Source organism: Myiozetetes cayanensis, unplaced genomic scaffold, assembly GCF_022539395.1.
Source record: "Myiozetetes cayanensis isolate MyiCay16 unplaced genomic scaffold, myiCay2020 scf9, whole genome shotgun sequence".
Lineage (NCBI taxonomy): Eukaryota > Metazoa > Chordata > Aves > Passeriformes > Tyrannidae > Myiozetetes > Myiozetetes cayanensis.
The window spans coordinates 9,721,537-9,748,429 of NW_026088185.1; the positions used below are offsets into that span (position 1 = coordinate 9,721,537).

A 26,893-nucleotide genomic window follows, 5' to 3' on the forward strand; every position below is an offset into this window, starting at 1 on the left:
AATCTTCCTAGACATGTGTTTGGCTCCTGCCTCATGAAGAAAGCTAAAGTAAACACAGTCAGCATACTCCTTAGCAGTGTTTATTTGCCACTGTGGAGCACGGATGACAGAACTGATCAGAAGATGTCTTTGTTATCTCCAATCATTTCTCAAGATTTCAGGTACCTGGCATGGCTCTGGCCTCTACCTGCTGCCTATTCCCTAACAGCAGCATGTGAACATTCTGCTGCGTGCTCTTCCCCCTTGTGGGAGTCAGATGAGAGTGATGGATAAGCATCACTGTGAGACTGCAGTGGGGGACACAAGCACAAACATACAGAGCTGTGTGAAGTTCAAACCAAAGGGCAAACTCCAGCCACAGCAGGAGACTGGTCAGTGAAACACCAGAGATGGTAACTCATTATTGCTGTCACATCTTCCCCTCCTGCACTGCACAGGGTGACTGGGGTGGGAGGGGGGCAGTTGCTTCAAGCTGCCTGTCATTGCCCTCTCAAAGTCTTCTCCCATCTGTTTTAGTACATTTTTTTTTTCACAAGGTGAAGTTTGATCTATTAATTGTTCCCAAGGGTGATTGTTTTATCTCATTAGACTATTTTTCCTCCTAGATCTACGTGGGACATGGGGGCAGGGGGAATCAAGTGAATTAATCCACTGATAAAGGCAAAGAGGGGCAAAGAGGAGACCTTAGAAGCACCTCCTCTTGCCAGACAGAGGCCTCCTCTCATTTCAAATACTTTTAAATTACAATTCTGCAGCCGTGTAGTCAAATGCACAGAGAGGCTTAGACATATGATACAACTGGAAACTGTGAATTTAAAGCTGGAATTAGAATTGTTGCAATCTTCTGCTGTGCTAACCAGAAAGAAATAAAAACTCCCTCATATACTGAGGTGTTCTTACAGTTGGTCTCAGCTAGCACCTCTCTTGCAGATGTCCATGGAATTAGTAGTAGGTATTGAAAACAGGAGGAATTAAGGCAGATGACAACTAAACAGGCTAAACTGGGTCAACTCCTTTCTGGTTACACCAGTCTAGAAATGCACCTCTGCAAAAGAGAAAGATTTCACTGGCAGTGGAAAGCACTAGCCTCACTTCAGCTCTTAAAGCAAGGTGTTAGTGGCCTGTGCAACTGCATATCCATCTTTACAATCCCTGACAAGAGACTGCAACAAAATTTCCAGCAATTTGTCACCTAGCCCACTACAAGAATCCAGGTAAGGCAGGAGAAAGACAGTTTGATTTCCAGGGGCTTTGCACAAGGCTTCACATGATGCAAGGGGACAGGACAAGGATGAGAAAAAGCCTTTTTGGTTTTTGCTGCCTTGAATCACATAAAAAGGTCCAGAGAGATCTGTGTTATTTTGCTGTTTGGGGTTTTTACTTTTATCTCCTGTCCTTCTTTCCTGGGAAGCACTAGATTATCTGATTCTGTTTTAAGCTTTCCAACAGACAAAAAATGACCCATAAAATATAAAAACAACCAAAAAAACTCCAATACACAACAAAAAAACACCAACACATTAGACACATCATCATACTGGGGATCTGCTGGCTTGGTTGTGGAGTCTGGACTCTGTACCAAAATAGACACTCTATACCAACTCATGCTATGGTACTGGGGAAAAAATGAGGAAAAAGAACTGAGGGGGAAAAAGGATGAACAAAACCAGATTAGCAAGGGGAAAGTTGAGTATTTAAATTTTCTATTCTCGGCCCTATTCCATTTATGGGTACATAAAATATCTTAAAATCTTCTGTGTCATTAATCTTCTAGAGGAAACATGGAGAAAAAGCAGAAGACATAAAAAAGTATGTTTAGGGTTTCTTTGTCCACAGTGTAAGTACACAGGAGTTTAAAGTATTCCAATCCTACCCACTGCATGCCCCCAGCTGAGGACAACAGTTTTTGGACTTTAAATGCAGTAACTTCCGGTGCTCATGGTCTGAAGTGATTCACCTGCTTTGAAATATTATTTTTTTAATCTAAATCCTCATTTTCCACTGACTTGCATCTTCAAGTATGCCTGACCTTTAAAGAATTCAGCAAATGGTCTCCAGGGGTTAGGATTCCTGTTACATTGAAACATCCTGTGTACCCCTGCGAGGGCAACATCAGGTAATGTAGAAATTGTATTTATTTAATGAGTCACACTCATTAAAAAGATATAACTGACAGTTCAAATGGACACTACACCAACCTCTCTTTACACACACGCACTTTACCTAAATAACCCATAGCAATTAGTTATTTATAATCCGTACTTTTGAAGTATCTTTTTTACTTTCATGCTCAAGATTAAATTCATTGAACTGTCACATTAATATAAAATGCCAATTTTAACCTCAGTTGCATCGGGAAATCATTATTTTAATATAAGATTTCATGTCCTTGGTCTATTCACATCACAGTACCTGCATAATCTTAATTTCTTTTTCGTATTAGGGATAGCCAACAGGACACCAATGGATGCATGCCAGCAATGTTGGAATCTATCAGCTGAAACAGAGTAATTTTGGAATGAAACCACCGGGTCAGTTGTCCAAGGTCACAGTCTTGAAAGTGAGGAGCATTGCACAAGCTCCATTACATAGGAATCCATATTAATCCTTTCTCAGTGTGCAGAGAGGAAGAAAGTACCTATGCCTGAGTTTCTGCCAGGACCTAAACAGTCCAACACCAGCTCTTAAGACCCAGGTTAGATTTGGGAATGTTCTGATAGCAAATTCCTTCCCCAATCCCAACTATATTTTTCACAGGGCCCAAACGTGAGCAAAAGATTCCATTATCAGGTCACACAAAGAATGAAAGCCCATTCCTGAGGTTGCACTTAATTAGTAGGAGTGTGGATGCACACAGTAACTACCATGGGGTTGCCAGCAAGGAGGGAGCAGTACTGTGTTGGTTTTCTCTGCTGTTAAGGTTTAACTCATAATCCAAAGGGAGGAGCTTTTCCCCTTCCATCAGAGAAGTTATGTGCCTAAGAGCTCTGTGAGGAGAATGATGTGACAGAGGGTATCAGTAATGTTATTTTTGGAGGAATGCTGGAAGTCTGGATTAAGTTCAGATCTGCTGGATGCAAGCTAATGGAAACAAATCAGCCCAACAGCCTGCAGTCCATCTTGCTTTATGGTTACATATAAAACATACTATATAGTACTATCCATTCCCTTACAACAAGGGAACACTAGACTAGAACTTTGCAGAATGAAGATCTGTGAAGTAAACCAATTTAAATATCTGAACACACTAAAACAGAGATGAGAATTTATGATTTGTTTCCAGGAGAACAAAGGGTACACATACTATGGTATCAGCTCACCACAAGCGAGTCGGATCATTACAGGCCATGCTGAAACTGATACATGTCCAAATTCTTCCTAGAAGATAAATCAAAACCAGTCATTACAAACACTTCTGCTGCATGAATACCTGCAAACAGCAGAGAGCTAATATTCATGGGCACAGGGCACAGCCCAGAAGCTCGTCTGCAGACTGAAGGGGGTGATGGGGCTCAGCTCCCTGTGTGTACAAAAGGCAGAAAGCCAGCAGAACAGCCAGCACAGCCCTGAAAATAAGCAGAAACACCAAGCTCCTTGGGGCACAGGACCAGTGGGAGGGGCAGACTTGGAAAGGAGTTTGTTTTGCGTTCAGAAACAAAACTCTCTACACTCTCTTGCAAATTTAGAACAAGATAATGTGTCATAGCTGATTCACAGGAGTTTCTTGTTCTTCTATCAGAAAATAATTCTGCCAACTCCAAATTTCATCCTGCCACTCATGCAAACAAAGAAAATCGTGGTTTGCTTTTAATGTTTCTAGTGCCTGGTCCAACTGCAGTTTGTATCCCAACACTGGGCTAACTGTATTAGCCCCAACATGGGCTGAGGAGGACAAAGTTCCTCCCCTGAAGAGCCCAAACCTTTGGAACCTGAGGAATGAAGGAAATACAGCAACACAGTTAACTTAGTTTAGTTTTACTAAATTTTAGTATCTTACATGCTTTCTGAGTGCTACAGGGACTTGCGTTTACTGACTGAGTTCATTCTGAAGGGGGTGGTTCTTCAGATTAAACATTTTGAGATGTCTTATTCCCCATGCTCGCTACTTCCCAGCTAAAAACTGGGATTTGACTTTTCACAATGGTTTATACTGTAAGCCTGAGGGAGGAAAAAATCCATTTTTCTTTCTGTGCTTCAGTTAAAGAAGGAAATAAGTAACATGAGCCATGAAAGGACTTTGATCCAGAACTAGGGAATGTAAATGCTTTACAGATGCCAAATAAGGATGTTTCCAAAGAAAAAGAAAACAAAGAATTCTCTACCCCAACTCCTTTTCATTTCCTAACAAGGTAATGGAAGGAGAAATTTGTAAGGTTTTGATGGAAGTTCCATTTCTCCAAGAGGTTGTTCTGTTTTTAATAATCACACACATTCATCACAATAAACAACTGATTGTTTCGACAGGGGCTTATTGTGTTCCTGTGAGGGGAAAAATAATTTTTCTAGATCATGAGTGTCTCTTAAAACCTTATCACAACGGGAGAGGAACAGGGTAGAGAGGCAGGAATCCATCCTTAACTGCCTTTGGTGGAGTTCTGCTGACCTGCCTGCTGGCCATAGTGCCTGCACTCCAAATCCATGGGGAGCCCCCAGCACGCACTGACGCTGCCAAAGCCCTCGCAGAAAGTGCCACAAACAGGAGGAGCCGGTGGTTGATTGGTTTTATTTGTACTGGGTTTCTGCATAGCCCATAATCTTGTTCTGACTTAAAAACATCTACATCAGTTCATCCTGTACATGCTTTATCAAAACCCTGCCCCTGCAGGTAAGAACTGATGAACGTCATCAATAAATGAAAGAGATCCAGGACTTCCAACCAAACCCTACTTTCCCTCTAAGATATGAGGACTGCACCCTCTATTTATGTGAGTTGGACCAAGGTATCTGAGAGGAAAATCATGAATCCAAGATTAAGCATCTCTGTTGCAATCTATTTGATTCCCTTTTAAATGGATTTGCCTTTCACTGTAGAAGACTTTTAGAGTTCACACAAGGTATGTGCTATATGTTTAAAAAAAATAATGTGAAGTACCCTTTATGTAAGCAGAATACAACAGTTAAAGTTCTTTTGGCATTGTATATTCTTAGACATGTGCTCTGCACAATATTTTGACTTAGCAATGTATGGAGTAAATAATGCTCAGCACACGTGCCTGGAGCCCAGATAAAAATCTACGGATTCAGCCCATACGGATGGGCCCTGCACTTGCACGAAGCCTCAAGCACATTTGTAAAATTCTGCATGAGTGCAGATGTCTTCCCTGATCCTCTCGCAAGATCAGAAGATTGGGTCAATGGCTGTGCTCCAGATAATGTCACTATTAACATTTCCAGACATAATCACAGATACAGCTACAAGACTAAAGCAGGTCAGAAATGAGCTTCTAAGCTTATGGTACAGCTGCCTTTTCCCCCTCGAATTCCCTAAATCCCAGAGGACAGTGAGAATGAAAAAACACCTTGCTGGTAGAAAAACAGTGCCATAAAGCAGCCAGTGTTCAGATATGGGAGATGAATGTTGGAGTTCAAAAATGTCAAACCTACATCTCTGGGGAATGGCAAGGTGAGAGTTCATTCTGGTTCTTTCTCAAAGCAAAACTCTGTGAATGTATCAGGATATAACTTTTTTGATTTATGCTTCACATTAAGAACAAATTTATGCTTGTAAACTAGGACTAATGATTTAATAGTGCATTAACATCTTAACTCTGCTGTCCAGCCATGGCAGAATTAGTGACTACTTACACTAAATAACATTACAAATCATACTCCTATCACACAGCACTTCCTGGCAGGTTTTGCAGTTCCTTTAGCACAGGAAACATGTTTCAGTACAGCATTTCAGTGATTCCATGACTTTTTGTGTTGACTACGCAGGAAACTAATTTTCCAAACAGTATGCTATGGATTCAAACCCGCTGATGTGGAAGTGGGGAGGAGAACACAGTCAGGGAGACAGGAAAAGCTACGTCTGTATTACCAGGACACTCCCCACTAACAGCAACGTCTTGAACCAGTATGCCAAGTAGGGCAGACTGCCTTTAATCACCATGGTCTGCAATTCAGCGTGAGACTCCTTCCTAAGTCCCCCACGTCACGCTGTTGATTTGCCAGCAGCTTAAGATAGCTGACAGCAGGCTGTACTCTCCCTTTCCAGCATCAGGACAGATGGCCTGAGCTCACTCCAGCGACTCAGTTTAGCTGCTATGAAAAAGGAAACACTAAGCAGCATCCTTATCACAGCAGTGAGACACAGCCAAGCCCTGGAAAGGGAAGGGAACCTGCCTCCTGAAGGACAGCAAGCATTGTTCTGCCACAGTGAACAGCACCAGCTGGGCTCTCAGAGGCTTTCTCCAAGCAGACTGCTGGGGAGAATTCACACTCTAAACATGCCTTGCAATAATTTACCCCAGATAGAAGTATGTGGTTAAATTTTCAACAGCTACTAATTTTAGGTATTTCTTAGACTGTTGCAATGTGAGAGTGAATAAAACAGATCCATCTGCTTCAATATCTCTGGAAGGAATAGGAGGGGACTGCAAGCATGGCTGGCCCAGCATCACCTGTACACAGCCCAGGTGTCTGAGCCCAGGGAACGGGTGTGGCCTTAAGTGACTCTCTCAGGGTTTAGAGTGGATTTACCGGCTCAGTCGTACCTTGCAGATCTACATCTCCTGGTCTCCTCAGAGGTCAGATCCTGACACTCAGTTCTGCAGGCCCTAAAATTAGTTCTAAGCCCATTGTGTCCCAAGGATAAATGGCTTTTTTTCCACAGATATATTCTGATAAAAACTGGAGCTAAAGGGTCAACCTTCATTGATACATCACAGTTAAAATGAAACAGAGAACTACCTACATACAATGTGTACACAAAGTACAAGAGAACAGCAGATAAAATTCATAATTTGCATGCTCAGTAGATTTTTCTTCATGGAAGAAAGCAGTAAGTGTCCTCTGATTTACTGAAAGACCCCTTTGACTCCCTCAGGATGGTTTCCAAGAACTAACACTGTGACTGTTTCTGCTACCCAGAAAAGTTTAGCAATAGAGACACTGAGCAAATCCTTTGGCAGAACAGAAAGTCCCAGCACCCACCACTGTGCTTTAATCACTATGCACTGCCCCTTCTTTATGCCCACACTTGCTCAGTTTTAAGCATGTAAATCCAACTTTTGACAAGACAACACACAAGGTGTACCAGACAGTTCAACCCTAAATTAAAAGAGCAAAGCAAAACTGCTTGCTTGTTAAGACCCTTATTCTACACAACACTGGACCAATGACCTAGACCTTAACTCGCCATCCTCAGGAAATATATTCTGGGGTAAACAAAAAAGAACTTGAGCTAACCACAGTGGTAGCAGGTACTTGATTAGGATACCTGGAGTTTTATTTTGGCTTTAAGCCATATAAAATGGATGGGAGATAACAAGAAAATGATCCAGTTAAAGAGAAAAAAACCATATGAGTAAAACAATTTAGAGATTCAACAGATGAAACATGTTCATAATACTAAAAGTAATTGCTCGTCAGTTGGGGTGGTAAAGAGAGGAACTGAGCAGGGTTGAGCACTACTACTTTAGTTTATCAATAGCAAGAGCCCACATTCTTGAAATAGGGGATAATAAGTAATAGGGTTGCTTGTGGAGAGATGTTTTGCAAGCAGTGGTAACAGAAGTATTACAGTCAGATGCACATTAACTCCTTTGGAAGGAAAAATGACAACCCACAACAGCAAAACTCCAGAGATGGGTAACAAGGAGGCACCGAAAACTCAAAAGGAAGCAAGAACAGAGACAAAACCTTTAACAGATGTGTCAGGAAGTTCTCTGATACCCAAATTCCACAAGAATTCTCAAAACCTCTCCCAAATGGCAGTATCTGTATCTCACAGGCATCCTTCCCAAGAGTGCCAGCAAGGATCCTTACTGGAGGCCTCTTTGCTGACATTGGAGAATTCTTTGTAAGCCTTCCTTGGAAAGTGATTAAAAATAAGAAAATGGACACAATCCAAGCAGCTAGTGATACATGCTGAAATTCAAATGTGGTGGCGGTTGGGTTTTGTGCTTTGGTTTGGTTTTGTCTTTTTTCTTTACATCACTGCATATCCTATGCTACATGAAAAATAAGATCTTTGAAGGGTGGATGTCTGTGGTACATGGCGTTACACCAGCATGAAGGAAGCCAAGCTGGCAGCTGACGTGAACAGCAGACTTGCTTTTCTAACACCAACGGAATAATCAAAGTATGAAAACATAATAGCTTCAAGAAATTTATACTGCAGGTCTGTCTGCAGCGACTGAAATGCCCAAAAGCTACCTCGACACAAAGAAGTAAAGAAGGACACTGTAACTGGTCATAAGAGACAAAACAAGCTGCACCTAAAGAGCATATATTTGCATTTTTTTACTTGCACATAGGCAGGTAAATATATATTAACATGGGAAGATAGGAGAATAACTGGAAAGTTATCCCCATCTTCAGACAGTGAGTCAGAGAAAGATCTTAATACACATAAACCATGCAAAAGCTTATGCAACTATTAACTGTAACTTCTACAAACAGTAAGCAAACGATATGCATGACAGCATTTAATAATAAAACATCTTTGTCTCTGTAAACTCTGCAGAAATGTCCCACTAAAATCTTACACACAGCACAGTAAAATCAAAAAAACATAGGGTGGTGACGACTAGCAGGGAAACACTCTGGAGAAAGACAGATCTACTCATTAAACTTAGCAAGTCAAGAAGCCCATTTGCCTCTTCAGGAGAATACCAGAGTCAGCAAAAAGCTCAGGAAAATAAGGTTGATGCAGGAATCTTGGCCAGTCGCTGTCCCAGGCCTATCACACTCTGCGTAGAGATGGCAGAAAAATTCAAACATCATCATGAAGCACAGAATAACCACAGACAAGAAAAACAGTTTTTGGAACTACACCAGGCTTCGAATCAACTACTTGAAGAAAAGTATACTTTGCCCTAACACCACCAAGTTGCAGAACGTGTCTAACAATGTGTTGGTTTGTACAGGCAAAACCACCCCTACCAACAGGCCTCTCTAACCTCAGTTTAGATACAAAGCAGCAAGCCCAGTTTCTAGGATGAAAATGCTGCAAAGCAGCTTCTCAGCAACCACCTGAGAGTGCTCTTTGAGTGTCAAAATGTGAGTGACTCTCTTGTCACAGAAAAGCACGTGACAAACGGGCCTGTACTGCAGACCCATCAGCTGGAGAAGTAGCTTTACACCTGCATTCCAACACACTCCTCCAGCAACACTCGGGCAAACAGCAAAGGCTGTGATGCAACCTCCTTCCTCCTGCAGGAGACTCCAGCTGCAATACAGAGTTTTGAGTTTTCCAATACAGAATCTGGAGCTCTAATGGCAGTTACAACTGCACTGCTGTATGGGTAACAAAAAGATCCTACAGCTTGCCACTAGAAAATCTTGTTCAGTGTTTTCAAGAGAACAGAACCAAGCTGATCCACAAAGTGTGCTGTCTCTAGTTTCCTAAGCTTTAAATAAAACCTGTACTTGAAAAAAATTGTATTAAATGATGACTTGACATTTTATTTTGCAGATGCCCTATGCTAATTTTAAGTTACCATAGTTAGATCTTTTACAATAAATATAACACTAAACAGGAGGGACTGAGAAACAATTACGCCCTTGATTTTGACTTTTTTTTTTTATATCAGGGTGTTTGTGGGTTTTATGAAGGTACTAATGAAAGCTGGAGAGGGAGTGTTAAGCTGCAGAAGGACTTTTTACAAAGGCATGGACTGATAGGACAAGGGTGAAAGGCTTTAAACTGAGAGAGAGCACCTGTGAGGGTGGTCACACAATGGAACAAGTTGCCCAGAGAAGATGTGAATGCCCAGTCCCTGGAATTGTTCAAGGCCAGGTTGGATGGAGCTTTGAGAAACCTGATCTAGACGAGGGGTGCTGGAACTGGATGATCTTTAAGGTCCCTTCCAACCCGAACCACTCTATGATCCTGTGAAGATTGGTAGTATCCTGTAACTGGCAGTAGTATTACAGCAACATTAACACTAATGTTTGTATGCAGATGAATGTCTAATACATACTAGAGAGAAAAAACTGCCTGCTCTCACTGAATATTCTGTACTTTCCAATCTTGTCAAAATAAACTTAGAGCCTCGTGTTACAAAAATCTTTAGCTCTCTCTCAGCAGGGTTTTTAAGACAAATCTACACATCATTGTGCTAGGTTTGTGAAAATATAAGATACACATACATAAACATCTGCAAACTAATGTAGAGAATAATTAAATGATTTTGTGTACATTTAACCTATTTCTATTAAGTGAGGAAACAGCCTTTTTTGAAAGTCATTTCTTTGGTCTTAAAAATTGAAACTCAAGCCACCTGGTTTTCATTTCCTGCCATATTCCTTCTGTCTCAGCTGCATACTGTGCTGAAAACAAAGGCTCCATTCTTTAATTGTGAATATCAAGACGCCTTTAACCTTCATTCTGTTGTTAGTGCCTTGGAATGTGAAAAAGTTAATATACAATATCCTCTTTTATTAGCTAAAATAATAAATGGCCAGTTCCATTCCTTTTATCAGCTGGGCTCAAGATCTGCAGACCCTTGGAGACTTAGCGTTCAACAGAGACAAAAATGTACGGCTTTCAAAGCCAAAATCACTGTGTTTGAGCACAGTTCTGTTCTACTGTTTTGGGTGACAGGCAGAGATTGAAGGTCACTGTTTCTAAAGTTACCTAAGAAAAGCCTAGAAATAAGTCACCTCAGCCCCTTGTCACCCCACGGTGGTTAACAGCTGTCACATCTGCTCTCAATCAAGAGCCAGTAAAGAACAACAAAGGGCAAGCCTCGTCCCTAGGCTTGGATCATGTAGGGCTTTAATACAAAGAAACTGGTTCAGAGCATCAGAACCAGTGAAAGATGGCCTTCTTCAGGGAGAAATGCCAGCTCTCAGAGCAAATGGGGCACGAGGTGAACAACTTTTGGAGGTCATTGAATAAATTTATTAGCCAGCTCAGTGCAGAAGATGATTGCTAATAGGAAAAAGAAACATTCAGCCATCAAGGTGACCAAAAGGTCTCCTATGTGTGAAAGGAATAGGAGATTTAGAGTGAAGAAACAAATGAATGTAGATTCTGGGAAGATCTACAAGCAAGCAAGCAACCAACATCTCTTTTCACCAAGAAAGCAAGCTTTCAGGAAACCTGAAATTCTAATTATGATCACTATCAAGAGGGACACAGTCATTTACTTGAGACCCATCTGACACGGTCTTGGAATAAATGGATCGAGTCCATTAATTTACTCCCTCCTCATTTATTCATAATTCATAAAACATTTATTGCTGTTTAGCCTGCAAACAGAACAGCTTATTCATAACTTGCAGAGCATTTGTTCTGGGGCTTCTGTTAGGAGTGGCTGTGAGTAACTGGCTCAGGAAGAGGCACTCCTTACCCGCTGGTGTGCTGGATCTCTCACCCAGACTTCTGGGCAGCCTTGGCAAGCCCTACAATGGTTTCCAGAGGTAGAGCTGGGAGGGGAGTGCAGGGAGGGCTGCAGCTTAAACCACCCGGGGCAGAGGACAGCCAGCACTGGAGAGCAGGGGGAGCAGGAGTTTCAGTTACTACTGGTGAGACCCAAGACTCTCCAGTACATGGCACCTCACCGATGTACGGATTTATACGCTGGGTCACTGAGAGCCTCACATTTACCTCTTCCATTTTTATTACATTGACGAGGAGTGAGATCCTGCAGTTGGTTCGCAGATGTACATTCAATAACAGGCAATCACTTTACTTGCATATCAACACTTCCCACATTTAGTGAAGAAGCACAAATTTGAAACCTGTTTCCCATCCCACCCCAGTCTATTAGTAATGAGGGTATTCATTACAGCAGCTTAAATTGAGGGAAAATATGTTGTTTAGCTTGGAGAAAAATGGGTAGAATAATCAGTGTGATGCAACACTGGCTGAAACTTGATTTCACAACAGTCATTGCACCAAAAGGTTTAAGAAAGTGGTCTCGAGAGACAAACTTGCGAAAAATAACCAAGTAAAAAACTTGTACCAGGTAATCTCTGGGAGACACATGGATGTAAAATCGATAAGGAAAACACTTGGGTCCGGTTTGCCTGTAAAGCTGGTGAACAGAATGTACGCCACAGTGACAACACACACTCCTAATGACTCCTAGCATTTATTGTTATGACCATTCTGCTTATTGCAACCATACCAACTTCCAACCTTTCTTAACATGCTAGAAGATACTTCACCAACAGCCATTTCTCAGAGAGTAGAATTACTTCACTGACAGGAACAAAACACTGGAAGTCTGTTTAGCTAATTTTTGAGGACTTACAATTTTACTTACATATCATCGCATTTCAATACTTTGCTGCACAATTCTTTGAAGTTCTGTCAAAGAACCTCAAAACCTTATGTTGGGTATCAAACTTCTGCTCTTGTGAAAACAACTGCCACTCCTTAAGCCATCTCAGGGTCTCTGAAAAAATAAATTAAAATTGACCTTATTTCTGTTACAACAATTGCCAATGCACTCAGGGTTACTTGCAAACCTTTATTAATGAATTTGAACTCCTCAACCCTGCCTCGAGCAGCAGCTCGGGCTTGAAGTTCTGCTGTGCTAGGAAGTAAGCTTTCCAATGTTCCCTCCCTCAGGAGGTACACAGCAAAGAGCATTGCAAAATGGAGCATCTCAGTAACCTGACACTCCTGTTTCCTTGTCCGGACAGGGACACTTCACAAGCACCCTCTAATTCCTACAGTGACTCCACTATGGGATCAAGACACTGAATGTAAAAAGCCACTGAGCACACTCCATCCTTATTTGCTTGGTAGAGGAGCAGCCCAGGGCTGGGCAAGAAAGACCAGTATCAACCTCGCCAGTGTAGCTGCACATGCACCCTGTACTCCCCAGCACTTTCCAAAACAATGTAGAATTTGGCAGCTACGTTCTTCAAGACCACCCTGTACCTGGCACGCTCCAGGCTGAGCAGCAGAATCAGAGGGAGGATTTTCCAGCAGTGACTGATTATCCACACATCCAGGAACTCCTGGAGTTGCAAGTGCAACAGAGAAGCCGGGAGAACCTCTTTCAGTGCTCTCACTGCCACCACAGCTCCCGTGCCAAGACGTGCAGGGGGAAATGAAGTCTGACACGGACCCAGGGGGAAGTGCGAGGCTTCTGGGGCAGAGAAGGAGAGGTGGGAGATGCAGATTTAGACACATGCCATGGAAAAAGGAGGTGTAAGCAAAATGGGTACAACTGAATCACAATAGTGAGAGGGAAGGAGGCACAGGTGCATGAAATCATACCAGGAGACACACAGAAGTATAAAAGCAAGAAAATGAAACTACAAGTGCACATAAAATTGAGAAAATGTAGGCAATGTAGGCATATACAAATGTTGTGTCCTTTCTTCCATTAAAAAGGGCAAACAAAAAATTACCTACAATCAAAAACCACATTCAATTGTAAAATTAAACATTCAAAACTAGAAAAGCCAAAGGCAGTAGTGCTGACTGCAGTATGGCTCTCCTAATTCAATGTCCCTTTCCAAATGCATAATGTAATTGATTTTATAAAATACATATAAAAAATATATCACATACCTCTTTTTTCCTATAGGTCCCTCCACCTCTTTCTGTATATTGGATGAGCCTGTTCAGAAGAACTGGCTGTCAGTGAAGCTTTGCCCAGTTTCTTTGGCCATTCACTGATAAAGTAAGGAGCTGTATCCAAAAAGGGGACTGGAGCACAAGTGGAAAGGCTCTTGGTTCCCTTTACAAAGAAATCTCAATCAGGAAGTTGAGGCACTCTCTGGCCATTCGGATTTTATGCTGTACCTGCACTTCTCCAACACCACACGAACTCTGTAGCACAGTAAATTCTCAGCTGCCAAGCCACTGTGTCTCCCATTTTACAAACAAGCAGCAAAACAGATCTTTTGTTCACTTTGCCTAGTTTTCTGCATTAAAGGCACAATTAATTATCCATTAATGGAACTTAAATAGTAGTGACCCAATCTTTCCATTCATTTAAACTTTGTCCTTTGCTGCCCAGAACCTTAAATATGTAGGTGAGCACCAGCCAACACCTGAGAGTAAAACTTTCTCATCTATTGATGACTGAAGTTTGTCCTGGAAAAGAAATGTGATTGTGTACAAAGGGATGGATACAATATCTAGTTACTTATTTCCCCCCCATTTTTTCCCCCCTCAGGAGGAACAAAAATGAAAGTCAGCATTCTTAGATATTGTTAATTAATCTTCCTGTGCTGAATAAAACTCAGTGTGGTTGCTAACCAACAAAGATAAATCCTTTAAGAGCTGCTTTTGGCTCCTAGAAAGTCACATAAAGCACTCTGTGACCCACAGATGGCCTTTTTAGCTTAGAGTTCCACAGATCCACAAAAGTCTTGAGAAGGATACAAAGGTTTACTGATGACACTGTGTATGAAGAACTGCTGTTTCAAACCCAATTTCATATCATTTCATATCATCATCCCAGATATTTGGGATAGCAAAAAGACCAAAGATGAACACCACAGTTTTATGTACGATTCTTTTTCATCAAACAGCTCTCCTTCCTGTTTCCCAGGAAAGAAAAACAGATTCTATCTTCCTCAAAAAGATTCATGGAAATGTTTTGAGAATGCTTTTGAGAATTAAAAGTGATGAGCTTGGGAAAAAAAAAACACAAAGACAAGTACAATTTCAAGTTGCTCCCCTCCACCTTATCAGAATCTTTTTAGTTTAACTTGTTAACTTTTAGTTTAACAAATTTGCTGAGATGCATCTTTAAGTCACGAGCCATCCTCAATTCCTACCTGTTTCAGAGCTCTCTTTTGGCCAGTCTCTCAAAACTCAGTGGGTTTTTTCCAGCCCTCCTCCCTCTCTATTGGCACTTGCTTGGTTCTATCTTGCACAACTCCTGAAGCAATGAAGATGATGGGCCATCTGTAACACAGACACTGCTATTCAGTGACAAAGCACCAGAAACAGATCAGATGATACTCTCCAAGGGAACAGTTCAGCAATAAAGACTTCAAGAAGTTGCAGCTGTTTTCACTTAACAAAATTTAGAATAAAGCTCACTGCTAAATAAAGTCGTCTTCCTTTCCTAACTAATTAGTACCTTCATTAACAAAAGGGTCCCGAACCCCAAACAAAAAGTCAGGCCTTAAAAGGAAGGGTGGAATTTTCTTCTATGCTGAACAGCAGGGAGGACTCAGCTAACAACACTGCACTGAACTTGGTACGATGGAAATTCATCGCTCAGCCTGAATGAAGGACTCCCAGAACACCGTGCCTGATAGGCAGCTACTATCTTCTGTTACCTTACAAACATGTGATAATGTAACTACTACCAGAACGATTTAACCTTGTGTTTTATGTGCTTTACTGTCACATATCAAGACCTTTTCCTTTGTAGCATGTGCACAGAAGGCATACAGCAAAAGAAAATAGAATGCTTTTCTTAGAAACTGCCTCATCTAAGGGGCTTGAGGACACAACTTTCCTAAAGCTTTAACAGGATCACAGCATGGCCTATAAATACTATGTGGCTTTTCATACAGCCACAAAGGCTAAAAAACACAGATTGTGATCAATATGTGTACTTTTCACAACTGATGTAACACACACCATACACAATAAAACTGCTTAACTTCTGAAAATTTACCAAGCTAATCCATGCCCACTTTCATATTGCAGGTGAAGCAGTATCAACAAGCAATTAAACACTACTTTTTCCATGAGAATAAACTGCTACTACTACAACCATCAGCCAGGCTACGGCTACATTACTGCATGACAAAGAGACACACATTAACTACAGTTGGTACATTTTTCTTATTTATTCAAAAGCTAGTGGATGACAAAAAGGGTTAAAATGTTTTATACCACCTATTTATTACATGAACAAATACTTAATCCAAAGGGCCTCATTTTACAAGCCCCTCTGTCCAAAAACCACACACAAATTAGTTTTTATACACAAATGTTTATTTCTCAAATAAACTTCCCCTTTAAACACAAGGAATGAAATCTAAAACTTCAGAAAGATGGATCCAAAACGAAACCCCTCCAGTACATTGTAATCACTGTTTTGTTGGTCACTACTGGCTTTAACTGTTTAACATCAAAAAACAAGGACATATTTAAAAAATCATGCTACTGGATACCTAGCTCTGCCTCTGACCAGCCCTACGCTGATCTCCAAATTTTAAAATTTTACATCGTCAAATCTGAAGCATTTAATGGAACAACAGCTGTGCATTAAACACAAACAACTGAACGAGAAGATTATAAGATGTAATCAAGTTCATAACGAATATAGGTGTTCTTTTCATCATTATAGATCCTTGGATAGTGTGCTATCAGAGCATCCTGTGAGCCGATGTAGATCGAATTATAGATCTTCCAATAAACGTCTCTGACTTTTCTGGCAGGGTGAAACAAACCCTAGAAAACAGAACGGAACAAAATTTATTAAAAGCTTAAGGTCCCAGTGTCTTCCACTGAATTTAATCGAGCATCGCAAAATAAGCACTTAATAAATGGGCAGAACGCAAAAGCTCCAGGAAAAGGACAGCTCTATAGAATGGAACATTCAAGCAGTACTTGCAAAAAATATACACTGCAAGAGACTTTTCTCACCTTCCTACTGATGTCAGAATCTTTATGCTGAGGTCCCCACTCTGAAATTTCTTATCTGCAAATACCTAATAAAATGCTGTCACACCTTCTCTACACTGATCTGCATTACACTAATCCTCGCTCCCCATCTGTCAGGTGAATTTAGGTTCTGCAGCCAACACAGTGAGAACTGTTACATGCAATTACACAGAAAAGGAACCTTCAGATTTTACCAGCACACACCAGTCAGTTCATCTTCTGTAAATGTGTATGGATCTAATAGTATAAATTCTAATCAAAGCACTGTTTTCTCGTGCTTCACTCTTACAGTTTTAAATCTTACTGCTTCTCTTGGCTACCAACAAATTGTATTGACTCAATATTAAGCCAACATGTTAATTTATTTTATTTATTTATCTCCCTGGTTACTTGTTCTCTTAAGCCCTTACATGACTAATTTATTCCCCAGTCATTAGTTCATGTACTCAAAATTTGTAAGGTGTTTCCAATTTACAAATCAAAGTGCTGGGCTATTGCAGTCAATTTATATTCTAGGTCATCTGCTACTTCCACACAAGCTGCAATGTAATCAGCTACCTCACTATATCAAAATCACTGCTCGGTGCATATTTCAGTTATTCACACCCTTAGTACAGAATGCCATGTTTAAAGAAAACTTTAGGGAGACAAAAAGCCACAGTTTTAATTTGCTGGAAATCACCTCTAGTTGTCAGGCAAGGACTTTCCAGGAGACAAACAAGTCAACTGCTGTCTCTGCTATCGCAGCACACACAGGCACATACCTGTAAACAGTACTGCAGCATCCTGCAGGGACCAATAGCCACCCTGAGGCCCTCCAGAGCCCCCATGACTGCCTGAATGACGTGAGGAGAGGTTTCAAACACGTTGGGCCACACGTAATTTAACAAATGATTCAGGGAATCTTCACAGCCGAACCCATAAACACCAAGAGACATGTGCTGCACCACGGCACTGGCTGTTTGTCTGTGCACAAGATCCCTGCAAAGAGAACAAGGGGCTATTAATAAACTATACTTAGAAACAATATGGTTGGACAAGCACAGCGTTCCTTTTCAATAACACTCTTTTAAAAAGCTCTGATAATACCTTTATCCCTCACTTACTGACAGCAAGAGGCAGAGTACCAAAAATCAGTGAAGTGAGAAAAGATGGGGAATTTTCTGACAAATTAATCCAAGCTAATTCCACAGCAAAAGCACCAACAACATAAAGTATGAAAAGTAATTTTAAATGTAAGAAATCTTGACCTAAGACACTTGTATAATTTTAATTTTCTAAAGTATTAATAAAATTGGAGCATATAATCTGAATTATTTGCAAATAACAGCTTGCAAATTATGTTGGTTACTTAAAACCTTAAGCAAACAAGGATAATATGTTTATTTGCTATTGTTAAGAACCAGCTATATGCTCAAAATAAGATTATGTCTAAGTACCATGGAAGAAGTGTACTCACCTGTCCATTAAAGCATCTTCAAGCAATGGTGTAACAGCATAAATGTAATCTTTTCCCATCTCTCCAATGTATTCAAACAGGAAGGAAAGAGATTTTAACACACCATTCTGGACATTCAGTTCTGGAACTCTGTATTCATTCATGAGTGCAGGCAGCACTGTGAAAGGCGAGCATGTCTCAGCCACAATAGCAATCGCTACTGTAGTACATACTCTGTTCTGCCTTTCCTGTACTTTCAGGTTATTCAGCAGTGTCGCCAAGACATCATGAGGTCTGAAAGAGACAACATGGGCATCCTTGTCAATAGATTCAGTGAGGATTTGGATCATGTAGGCTGAGTTTCAAACTGCAAGTGGCAGAGAAGCATGGCTCAGCCCTTAAAAAACGTTTAGAGAACTGAGAAACAACATAAACCACTAAATTCAAAACAGCTGAAGCAATTTATTTGCATAACCAACATCTTTTACTTTCTCTAGACTTCGGTTTTTCCCTGCCTTCTGTTCTGCCTTGTGTAAACTCTGAAGGGAAGCACAGCATCCCCCCACTATTACTCTGATCCCACAGGCAATTATAAACTTGTATAAAACCATACACATTGACAGAGACAGGTTATGTCTGCATAGATAATGTATTTACAGTTGCTTGCTGTATCTGCATTAAGTAATATGTCACTTAAAGTATATGCATAAAGATGGGAACTGTGCTTCATTCTACAATTTGCTGACTTGCAGCATCACCTTAATGGCAAAAAATCCTTTGCAAATTAACAGAAGTATTGATTTGGGAAAATAAAAAACAAAATAAGAAAGACTGTTTAAAGAAGAGTTTATGAAATAATACAAAGAGGGTCTGAATGCACATCACAGTATCAAAAATTCATGAGACAAACAGCTTTTACTACCAAATCACACTTGAACCTTGCTAGTCTACACATTTTGTTCAGAAGTGCAGTATCTATGTTAATGAAGAACAGGTGGCTGTATTCCTCTATGAAATGAGTAAAATCAAGTCTGCACATCTAAAATGTAGGGAAGTTTGAATATTTCTCAGGAGAAAACCGTCAGTCATCACTATGTTTGGTAATCGCGTGTAGAAGTGGGTAAGCATTAAACCAACTTACCCAATAGCCTTTGCAATATAACCAAAGGTGTTCACTGTGGCTCTTCTGATAGCTTTCTTGTGAGCTTTTAGTAATTCAAGCAGTTCAAAGCAGATCCTCATCCATTCTCTTGCAGAAACATACTCTGCACCTCTGAAAGACAATGAAGTGAGTTACCTCTTCAGTGATGTCAGAATTTTTTAATAAAACCACATAAACTGCAGCATCTATTCATTTGCTATCAACCGAGGGATACTGTTTAACCATTTTGTTAATTAGTTATCTGTTAACATTAGGCCTTCCCCAGTCAAGGATGTACTCAAAATTTATTATATTGTGTGCATTCTAAGTTTGCATAAGTGGACAACATAATTCTTATGTAGTGTATAACTACAATTTGTTCAACAGACCACCTGCTAAATATCCCACCTCAAGCTTTATGTACAACTTCAGAAATATCAAGAGATCCGAGAATACCCAGATGTCAAATCCAATACTAAACTGGAGCTTCTGCTGCCCAGAAGGTCAGGTATTTCACCATTACTTAACTTACCTGTCTGCAATGCGCCCAACAAGATCAATGCAATTTTCCTGCACTTTCTCATGTCTGTTCTTCAAAATAGGTGTGAGACGTGGCAGCAGATCTTTGATGGGTGGCGTCATCTTGTGCATACCTGTTGAATTCCAAGAGACACATTTAGTTTTATAATGCCTGTTCATTTTTCTCTTGAACAGCCACGTAATGACACAAAAACATACCTATAACGTTCACAATAGCCTTAAGCGCTCCGAGGATGCTGCCCAGTACTTCAGGATATTCTTCACCCAGGTACTCATACAAAACAACACCCAAGTGTCCCATCAGTTTTTCCTGCAACCAAGTAAAAAGATTTTAGAAGTTAATTCTCTCCCCTCTTGTTACTAGACAAATACTAGAGCAAATTTTGTTGGAAAAGTCCATACAGTACCTCTTGACAAGTCTTCATGACCACTGCAGTACGAGAGATCAGGTCAGCAGCCTGCTGCCTGACTTTAGCTGATTTGTTGTTCAGACGCCACAGAACTGTACCACAGATCTGTGGCAAGTAGGGTTTAACTCTTTTGCCAAGAGCATTAACCACTGTGCCAAAACCATTCAGCATCACAGAATCCTGAGGGTAAAAACAACAAAGGAAAATCAGACCAACAGCAACACGACATTTGAACTCAAGTCGACACTATCTAAAATTGCCATTAAAATGCTAACACTCCAGAGATTGCTTCTGGATTTCATTGATTAGAGCGGTGACATCTAAAAAGCAATTCTAAAAAAAATCTACCTTAGAAGCATATATTTCTCTGTTGCTAACAATACAGAACTGGCTTACAACTGAAGCAAACCACACACTGCACACCCTTGGCCATACCTCTGTTGTCTGTTCCTGAAAGGCGTACAAGATACCATCAATAAGTTGTTCTTCCAGTTTATGATCGATGTCTGCTGCCCCCAGATTTCCCATTATCTTCTCAATCGTTTCCATGACCATTTTTCTGTACTGCTCAGCCTCATCTTTCAGATCATCCACAATTCTAGAAATAATTTCTGCTGCTCCCACTTTGTTTGCCAGCTCCACGGTTGTATCAACCAACTGAAACACACAAATTTTACGTAAGCATGGATTGTTAAAAATCTACTTTCTCCATCTGGAAAATGATTTCTCTTGTCTGAAGAGAAACAGTATCGTGCACATGAAGCCCACTACAAACAACTGCTTTTACCTTTGGAAATCATCCAATGTTTTTAACACAAATGGGGCAACGTGCCCCACCTTACAACTGAGGTAGACTCATATACACAGATGTAAAATGTCTTGATGAACTCCTAAGAGCCTGTAAGCCTTCTTAGCTGCACAGCTTCTAAATCACTAGCACAAACAAAATTCAGTATTTAGCCTGAATGAAAATTCTAATATGACTTTTATTCTACTGTAAATAATTTTCCAGCCAAAAGAAAAAACCACCAAAATACCTGTCTGTAATTCCTTCTGTCCAACGCCATTCTGTGCTGCCAGAAGTGTTTGAAGAAAGGTGGTAAGATTTCTGTTTTAATGTAGTTTGCCTCAACACCATCCGTACCACAACACTGCTTTACCACCTAGCAGGAAACAAAAATCCAGTAATTTTAATTCTCTAAGGTGTGGGTTTTGAGGTGGAGTTGTTTTTTATTTGGTTGGTTTGGGGTTGGGGGTTTTTTTGTTTATTTTTAGGAAAAGGAACATACATAATCAATATTAATGCTAAACCATCATTCTGACGTACCTTCAACACAATTTTTTTCATCTCTTCATCAGGAGACTGGAACTCTCTGATAAGGATTAGCATGACTTCTCTGGTATAATAGTTTGCATACTCAGCATCCATGAGTGGAATCAGGTAACCAATAGCCTTCAAAAAGGCAGCCAAACCCTATTAAAGGCAGAAATACATCTCTAATTAGTTACAGAAGGTACACATCCATTTCAGTTCAATCTACAGAGAGTATTTCAGGTATACCTTTCCTCTGTGTTGACGAATACCCTTCCACAAAGGCTTCAGCACAGAATCAAATGACTCGATACCGTAGGGAGTAGCTGCCTCAGCCAAAGCAGCGATGGCCAAAGCACTGATGGTGCGAACTTTCTGCTGCTCATCCACCAGCCCTGCAAGAGAGTAGTGGTTAGGTTGTGTCTTACATTCAAAACAGTAGAAATAGAGGGGCAGTTTAAGAGGAATTAATTTATTTTCATGAACACTGAACCACTATTCCTCTTTCAAAGTCAGCTGCAACGCTTCCCAGTGTCAGAAGAACAAAACCAGGACCTTATTGTAACTGTGCCTTACTGGGGGTATGAAAGATTTTCCAGATATAAAGCTAGTACGAAAAATTTGGCCTGGAAAAGCAGAACTTACCATGTTCAATGATTTCAACCAAGCTCCTGAGATGAGGCAAGATAGCACAACCCATAAGAATAGCAATCTGCTGCACAATCTTGATGCCAGTGTGCCTAGCTTGCCAGGATTTTTTGCTTTTACAGACAGCTTTCAAGAAGGGTAACAGAGAAGGAATGCCCAGAGCAGAGGCAACGACAGCAAAGGCTCGAGCTGTTGTGTTTCGGACATATTCATCCATGTTATCAATATCAGGTCGCATTGTGGAGATCATTGTGGCCAAACCAGCAGCCTGAAGGAAAAAACAGGAAACATATCAATTGGATTTATGAACAGCACAGTTAATTCTTCTGCCACACCTATAAACACACAGCTATATGTAAGCTAACTCAGTGCTTTGATGAAGGATGGAATTTTACCTTAGCCAAGTTTGAAATAATTTCTCTGCCTTCCACTCTAGCATAGTAGTCTTCATCAATCAGCAGTGGTTCAATGACGACAAGGATCTGAAAAGATGAACAAATTATTACTGCCCTTCATTAAAACTTAATAGTATTTCTGGCCCTACTAGAGTCTATGAAACGAAGATGATTCCATGGATCCAAGCTTAAAATTTCATTATGATTAGAAAAAAAATAAATCTAAGTTGTTTTTGCAGCTTTTTGTTTCTAAAGGACCTGGTCCAGAGATACTACCTCGATCAGATAAGATTCCCTTCCCACTTCCAATATGATGCATGATATATATATCATATTTACATCATGCCTTAATACCATAAAGCCCACACCTCAATCACACTATAAAAACCTGAAGTTTGGCTTAAGAAATATGAAAGCCAATTATGTTAAAAAAGCATGGTATCATCCTCTTCCAATATGCACACAAGATGCAGAAAAGGCAAATCAGAGATGAAATACTGAACTGCAACAGACCTTGTGTACATATGGTCGGACCAAGTCATCCAATTTGTAAAGAATTCTGTCGATGACTTTGACAAGTAAGTGACGCTCCTGATCTTCAAGTGTTGGTGACATCAGCAGAGGCAGAATCTGATTGAACAACGGCCCTGCTCCAAATTCCCGAGCTTTATCAGTGATTTGTCGCAACGCAGCCTAAACAAAGCCAAAAAGCCCACCAGTTAAACCAAGGAAACAACAGTGAACAATTACAAACCAGATATTAACCAAGTTAAGATGTAACTGACTGTAACCACAGGCTTAAAAATACTTACCCCTACCACGGCAAAGCTCTACTTCAAACAAATTTATGCTGATCTGTTTAAACACAAATGTGTGATGACAAACACTGTGTGGTTGGCTCCTAGGTGTTCAATTTTCAAGAAAGCTTCTGGTCTAATATTGACTCCATCTGAAAATCAGCTTCACAGCACTTACTTGCATCTAGGCAGCTTGGTGCTACGGTAAATTTAGAACAAACTTGTGCAGAAGAGACTGCTACTGTGTTGACTCATGTTTAAGGCCAAAACTTAACTAAGCTATACTGCTAATTAAAGTGTAGGAAGTAAAATCCAGAAAATTACAAAGTCCTGATCAGCAAAAAGAATTATAAATATAGTTTTGTGTAATCGTAAAAAAATTTTTAAGCCATAAAACATTTTGTGACTGACATTACTATAGAAAGAGTAACAATACTAGACTACACTGAATGACAAACAAAAAGCTACAGAGATATAGAAGAGGAAAAAGGCACTAAACAGATGTGCTGTTTGGCTGGGACAGAGTTAATTCTCCTCACAGTTGCTGAGGATGAGGCTCACAGGATGAGGCTGTGGTTTGGATTTGTGCTACAAACAGTGCTGATAACACAGGATGTTTAATCACTGCTGAGCAGGGCTTACACTGAGTCAAGGCCTTTTCTGTTCCTCATCCCACCCCACCAGCGAGGGGGCTGAGGGGCACAAGAAGCTGGGAGGGGACACAGCCAGGACAGCTGACCCCAGCTGACCACAGGGATATTCCACACCATATGGCATCATGCTCAGCATAGAAACCAGGGGGAAAGCTGGCCAAGGGCCGCTGCTCAGGGACTGGTTGGGCATCACTTGGTGATAAACAACTGTTTTCCATTTGCAGCACTTGTTTTCCTGGGGTTTATTTCTTTTTCTTTTTGTTGCTGTTATTTTCCTTTACTAATATTATTATTATTGTTATTATTATTATTATTAAATTGTTCTCATCTCAATCCACAAGTCTTCTCACTATTACTCTTCTGATTCTCTCCATCCCATGGGGTGTGAGGTGGGGGGAAGCAAGCAGCTGTGTGGGGTTTATTTGGCAGTTGGTGTTAAACCACAATAGATACCAAAGTTTAAAAGATCTTAAAAGAGAATCCCATGGACAACTGAAGCTAAACATGAAAACAAGTGTCAATTTTTGAAAAAGAATTACAAAAACGCATCTGACAATTCACTCACCTTTCGCATGGGAGGTGTGCCATTCTTTATTTTCAGAAGTAATTTCATTATTTTTCTCTCCTTCTGTTCCTCAGGACTCAGAGTTGATTCATCGACATCAACCTACAAATAAATCCAGGCAAATAAATGGGCATTGTTACATATTCAAAAGAAAACAGGAAAGCACAAGAGAAACCTCATTTACCAGCAGTTTATCAAAGTACTGGATATCATCTGGCTTTAGGAATGGCAGATTTCCAGATGGCTGGTCATTAACGCTCTTCATAGTCCGGTCTTCTGTCTGCATGTGGAATCCAGTCATCCCTCCCAGAGGTGTTGGAGTTGCTGTAAGTTTCCGAGCTGGGGTGCGAATAGGGACGTAACCAGCCGGTGGGGGAAGGACCTGCGGGAGAAAGAACAACATTTAATTTAATGCAATCGACATAAAAAGACGAAGGCATCAAATACAAAACATGGCTCCAGTTCTGGCTTTCATTTTATTTGTTTGGGGATGTGTACAAGTGTTAGTGCCTACATCAGATCCCATGTTCACATCAGTGTAAATTCTCTACAACAGTTTTTATTTGTGCTTATCCTGTATTGGCAAGATTCCAGAAGAAAGCTCACTTCCACTGCTGAGAGCTTGGATAATAAAATTTGAAGTCTCCAAGCATTAAAGAAGCACTTCAAATTCTGCGCCAACACAGTAACTTGCTTCTTACTGTCTTCTGTGTTTTCTACACCTGGACTTAATATTTTATCAGTCCATTCAGGGCTCATTTCAGGCCCTGACAAGCATTCCCAATGCCAACAAGCAGAACAATGACTGGCCTTTCAGATCACCTTTAGATCTTCCTTTCTAATGGATTTACAATAAAATCAGCAACCAAATCAAACAAGTATCTACTATCAATAATCAATAGTCAATATGAAACATTCTACTTCTGGGAAGGGAAAAAAAAAAAAACCAAACAAAACAGCATCCCTCCCAGGAAAAAACCCCATCATGGTCTGCTGTATTTTAATCCAGATGAATTACCTTATATCCTTCTGGAAACATAGCATCCAATTCCTCATCTGAAAGTGGTCTGTTTCTCTCATCAATTTCCCTTTCCCAACGCCAAGCCTGCAGCTGTTCAGGAGTCATGCTCATGATATGACCTGTATTCAAATTAAAAAAAAAAAAAAAAGTATTTTTTAAAAAAATCTTCTGTATGCAGAAGTCTCCTTTCCCACAAAACAAAGTGAAGCCTTAGCCAAGGGACTGAGCTTACCCGGTGTAGGTGTTGCCATGTTCATAGCTGGTGTCCCAATGGGTGTTTTGCCAGGTGTCAGGACAGGAGTGCTGCCACCCATCTGGCTCGCAGGCGTTTCATCCCATCGGGATTTCCTTTTACTGGCTCCTGGGGTTGGTGTCTCACCAATGGAGTCACCACCTCTGTCTGTACGAGGTGTCTCAGCCCATCCACTGCCGTGGCCCGGGGTATCTAAGCAAAAACAAAGCAATTTTTGCAGAAAGCTGAACAGTACATACTCCAACTACAGCATCAATATCCAGACTCATTTTCAATATCTTGTCCTCATTTCTACACAGATTAAAAAGTATCAAATAAACAAAGAGTAGACAAAAAGTAAAGACTACTTTGGTGAATATTGAAAAAAAATACAGGCATTACACTAAAAACATACAACAGAGAACTTCCTGTTATGAAAAAAATGTGTCATCTTCTTGTTGACTCTTAGCATAAAAAGATAAAATTCTAAAAAAGCCAGAACTACCCAGATATTCTAGAAACTGATATTCTAGAAACTGAACTGTTGCATTAGGCAACAACAATTTTCCACTGTTTCGACACAAGAGCCAAATTCAAGTAAGGAAGGTGAGAAAATGCTTCCAGAACTTGTTTTAATGAAAACCTCTTCAAAAGAACTAAATGGTTCGGAACCAACACACACGAATGTATTATGAAAACAATTTAATGTGAGCTCCCTTATTATGTCCTCTAGACATGAAAATCCCACCCTGCAGCAGTCACTAGATACACCACCAAACTTGGCTTCAATTTTTGAGCTGAGATACTTTCACAGGTGTGAGTGAAGCTCACAGGCAGAACTCAATGCTACAAACTCCGACAAGAACATCCCACATCAACCACTAGATGTCAGAGCACAATTACTTAGTGCCCGACTTCTGAACCCACTGTTAACTAAAAGTGAAGAAATCCAATACAATTAACCATTCAAAAT

The 26,893-nt window shown here is 40.4% G+C and overlaps 1 protein-coding gene across 3 annotated transcripts in view; it reads right to left on the bottom strand.

Annotated features, from left to right (window-relative positions):
• Positions 1-15,924: 15,924 nt before the first annotated feature.
• The window catches only part of SF3B1 (splicing factor 3b subunit 1), a 28,646-nt gene continuing 17,677 nt past the window's right edge, over positions 15,925-26,893 (bottom strand). For all 3 annotated transcript variants that reach the window (XM_050340540.1, XM_050340539.1, XM_050340541.1), the window contains 18 exons: positions 25,921-26,133; positions 25,686-25,807; positions 24,852-25,049; positions 24,668-24,769; positions 23,166-23,345; positions 22,653-22,739; positions 22,255-22,525; positions 21,859-22,004; positions 21,625-21,771; positions 21,335-21,460; positions 20,733-20,954; positions 20,295-20,477; positions 20,086-20,197; positions 19,880-20,000; positions 19,348-19,479; positions 18,228-18,500; positions 17,533-17,749; positions 15,925-16,555 (listed from right to left, as the gene is read on the bottom strand). In XM_050340540.1, the coding sequence (XP_050196497.1) occupies positions 16,397-16,555; positions 17,533-17,749; positions 18,228-18,500; positions 19,348-19,479; positions 19,880-20,000; positions 20,086-20,197; positions 20,295-20,477; positions 20,733-20,954; positions 21,335-21,460; positions 21,625-21,771; positions 21,859-22,004; positions 22,255-22,525; positions 22,653-22,739; positions 23,166-23,345; positions 24,668-24,769; positions 24,852-25,049; positions 25,686-25,807; positions 25,921-26,133 (3,011 nt within the window). In that variant the 3' untranslated portion in view covers positions 15,925-16,396. The remainder of the gene's footprint in view (positions 16,556-17,532; positions 17,750-18,227; positions 18,501-19,347; positions 19,480-19,879; positions 20,001-20,085; positions 20,198-20,294; positions 20,478-20,732; positions 20,955-21,334; positions 21,461-21,624; positions 21,772-21,858; positions 22,005-22,254; positions 22,526-22,652; positions 22,740-23,165; positions 23,346-24,667; positions 24,770-24,851; positions 25,050-25,685; positions 25,808-25,920; positions 26,134-26,893) is intronic.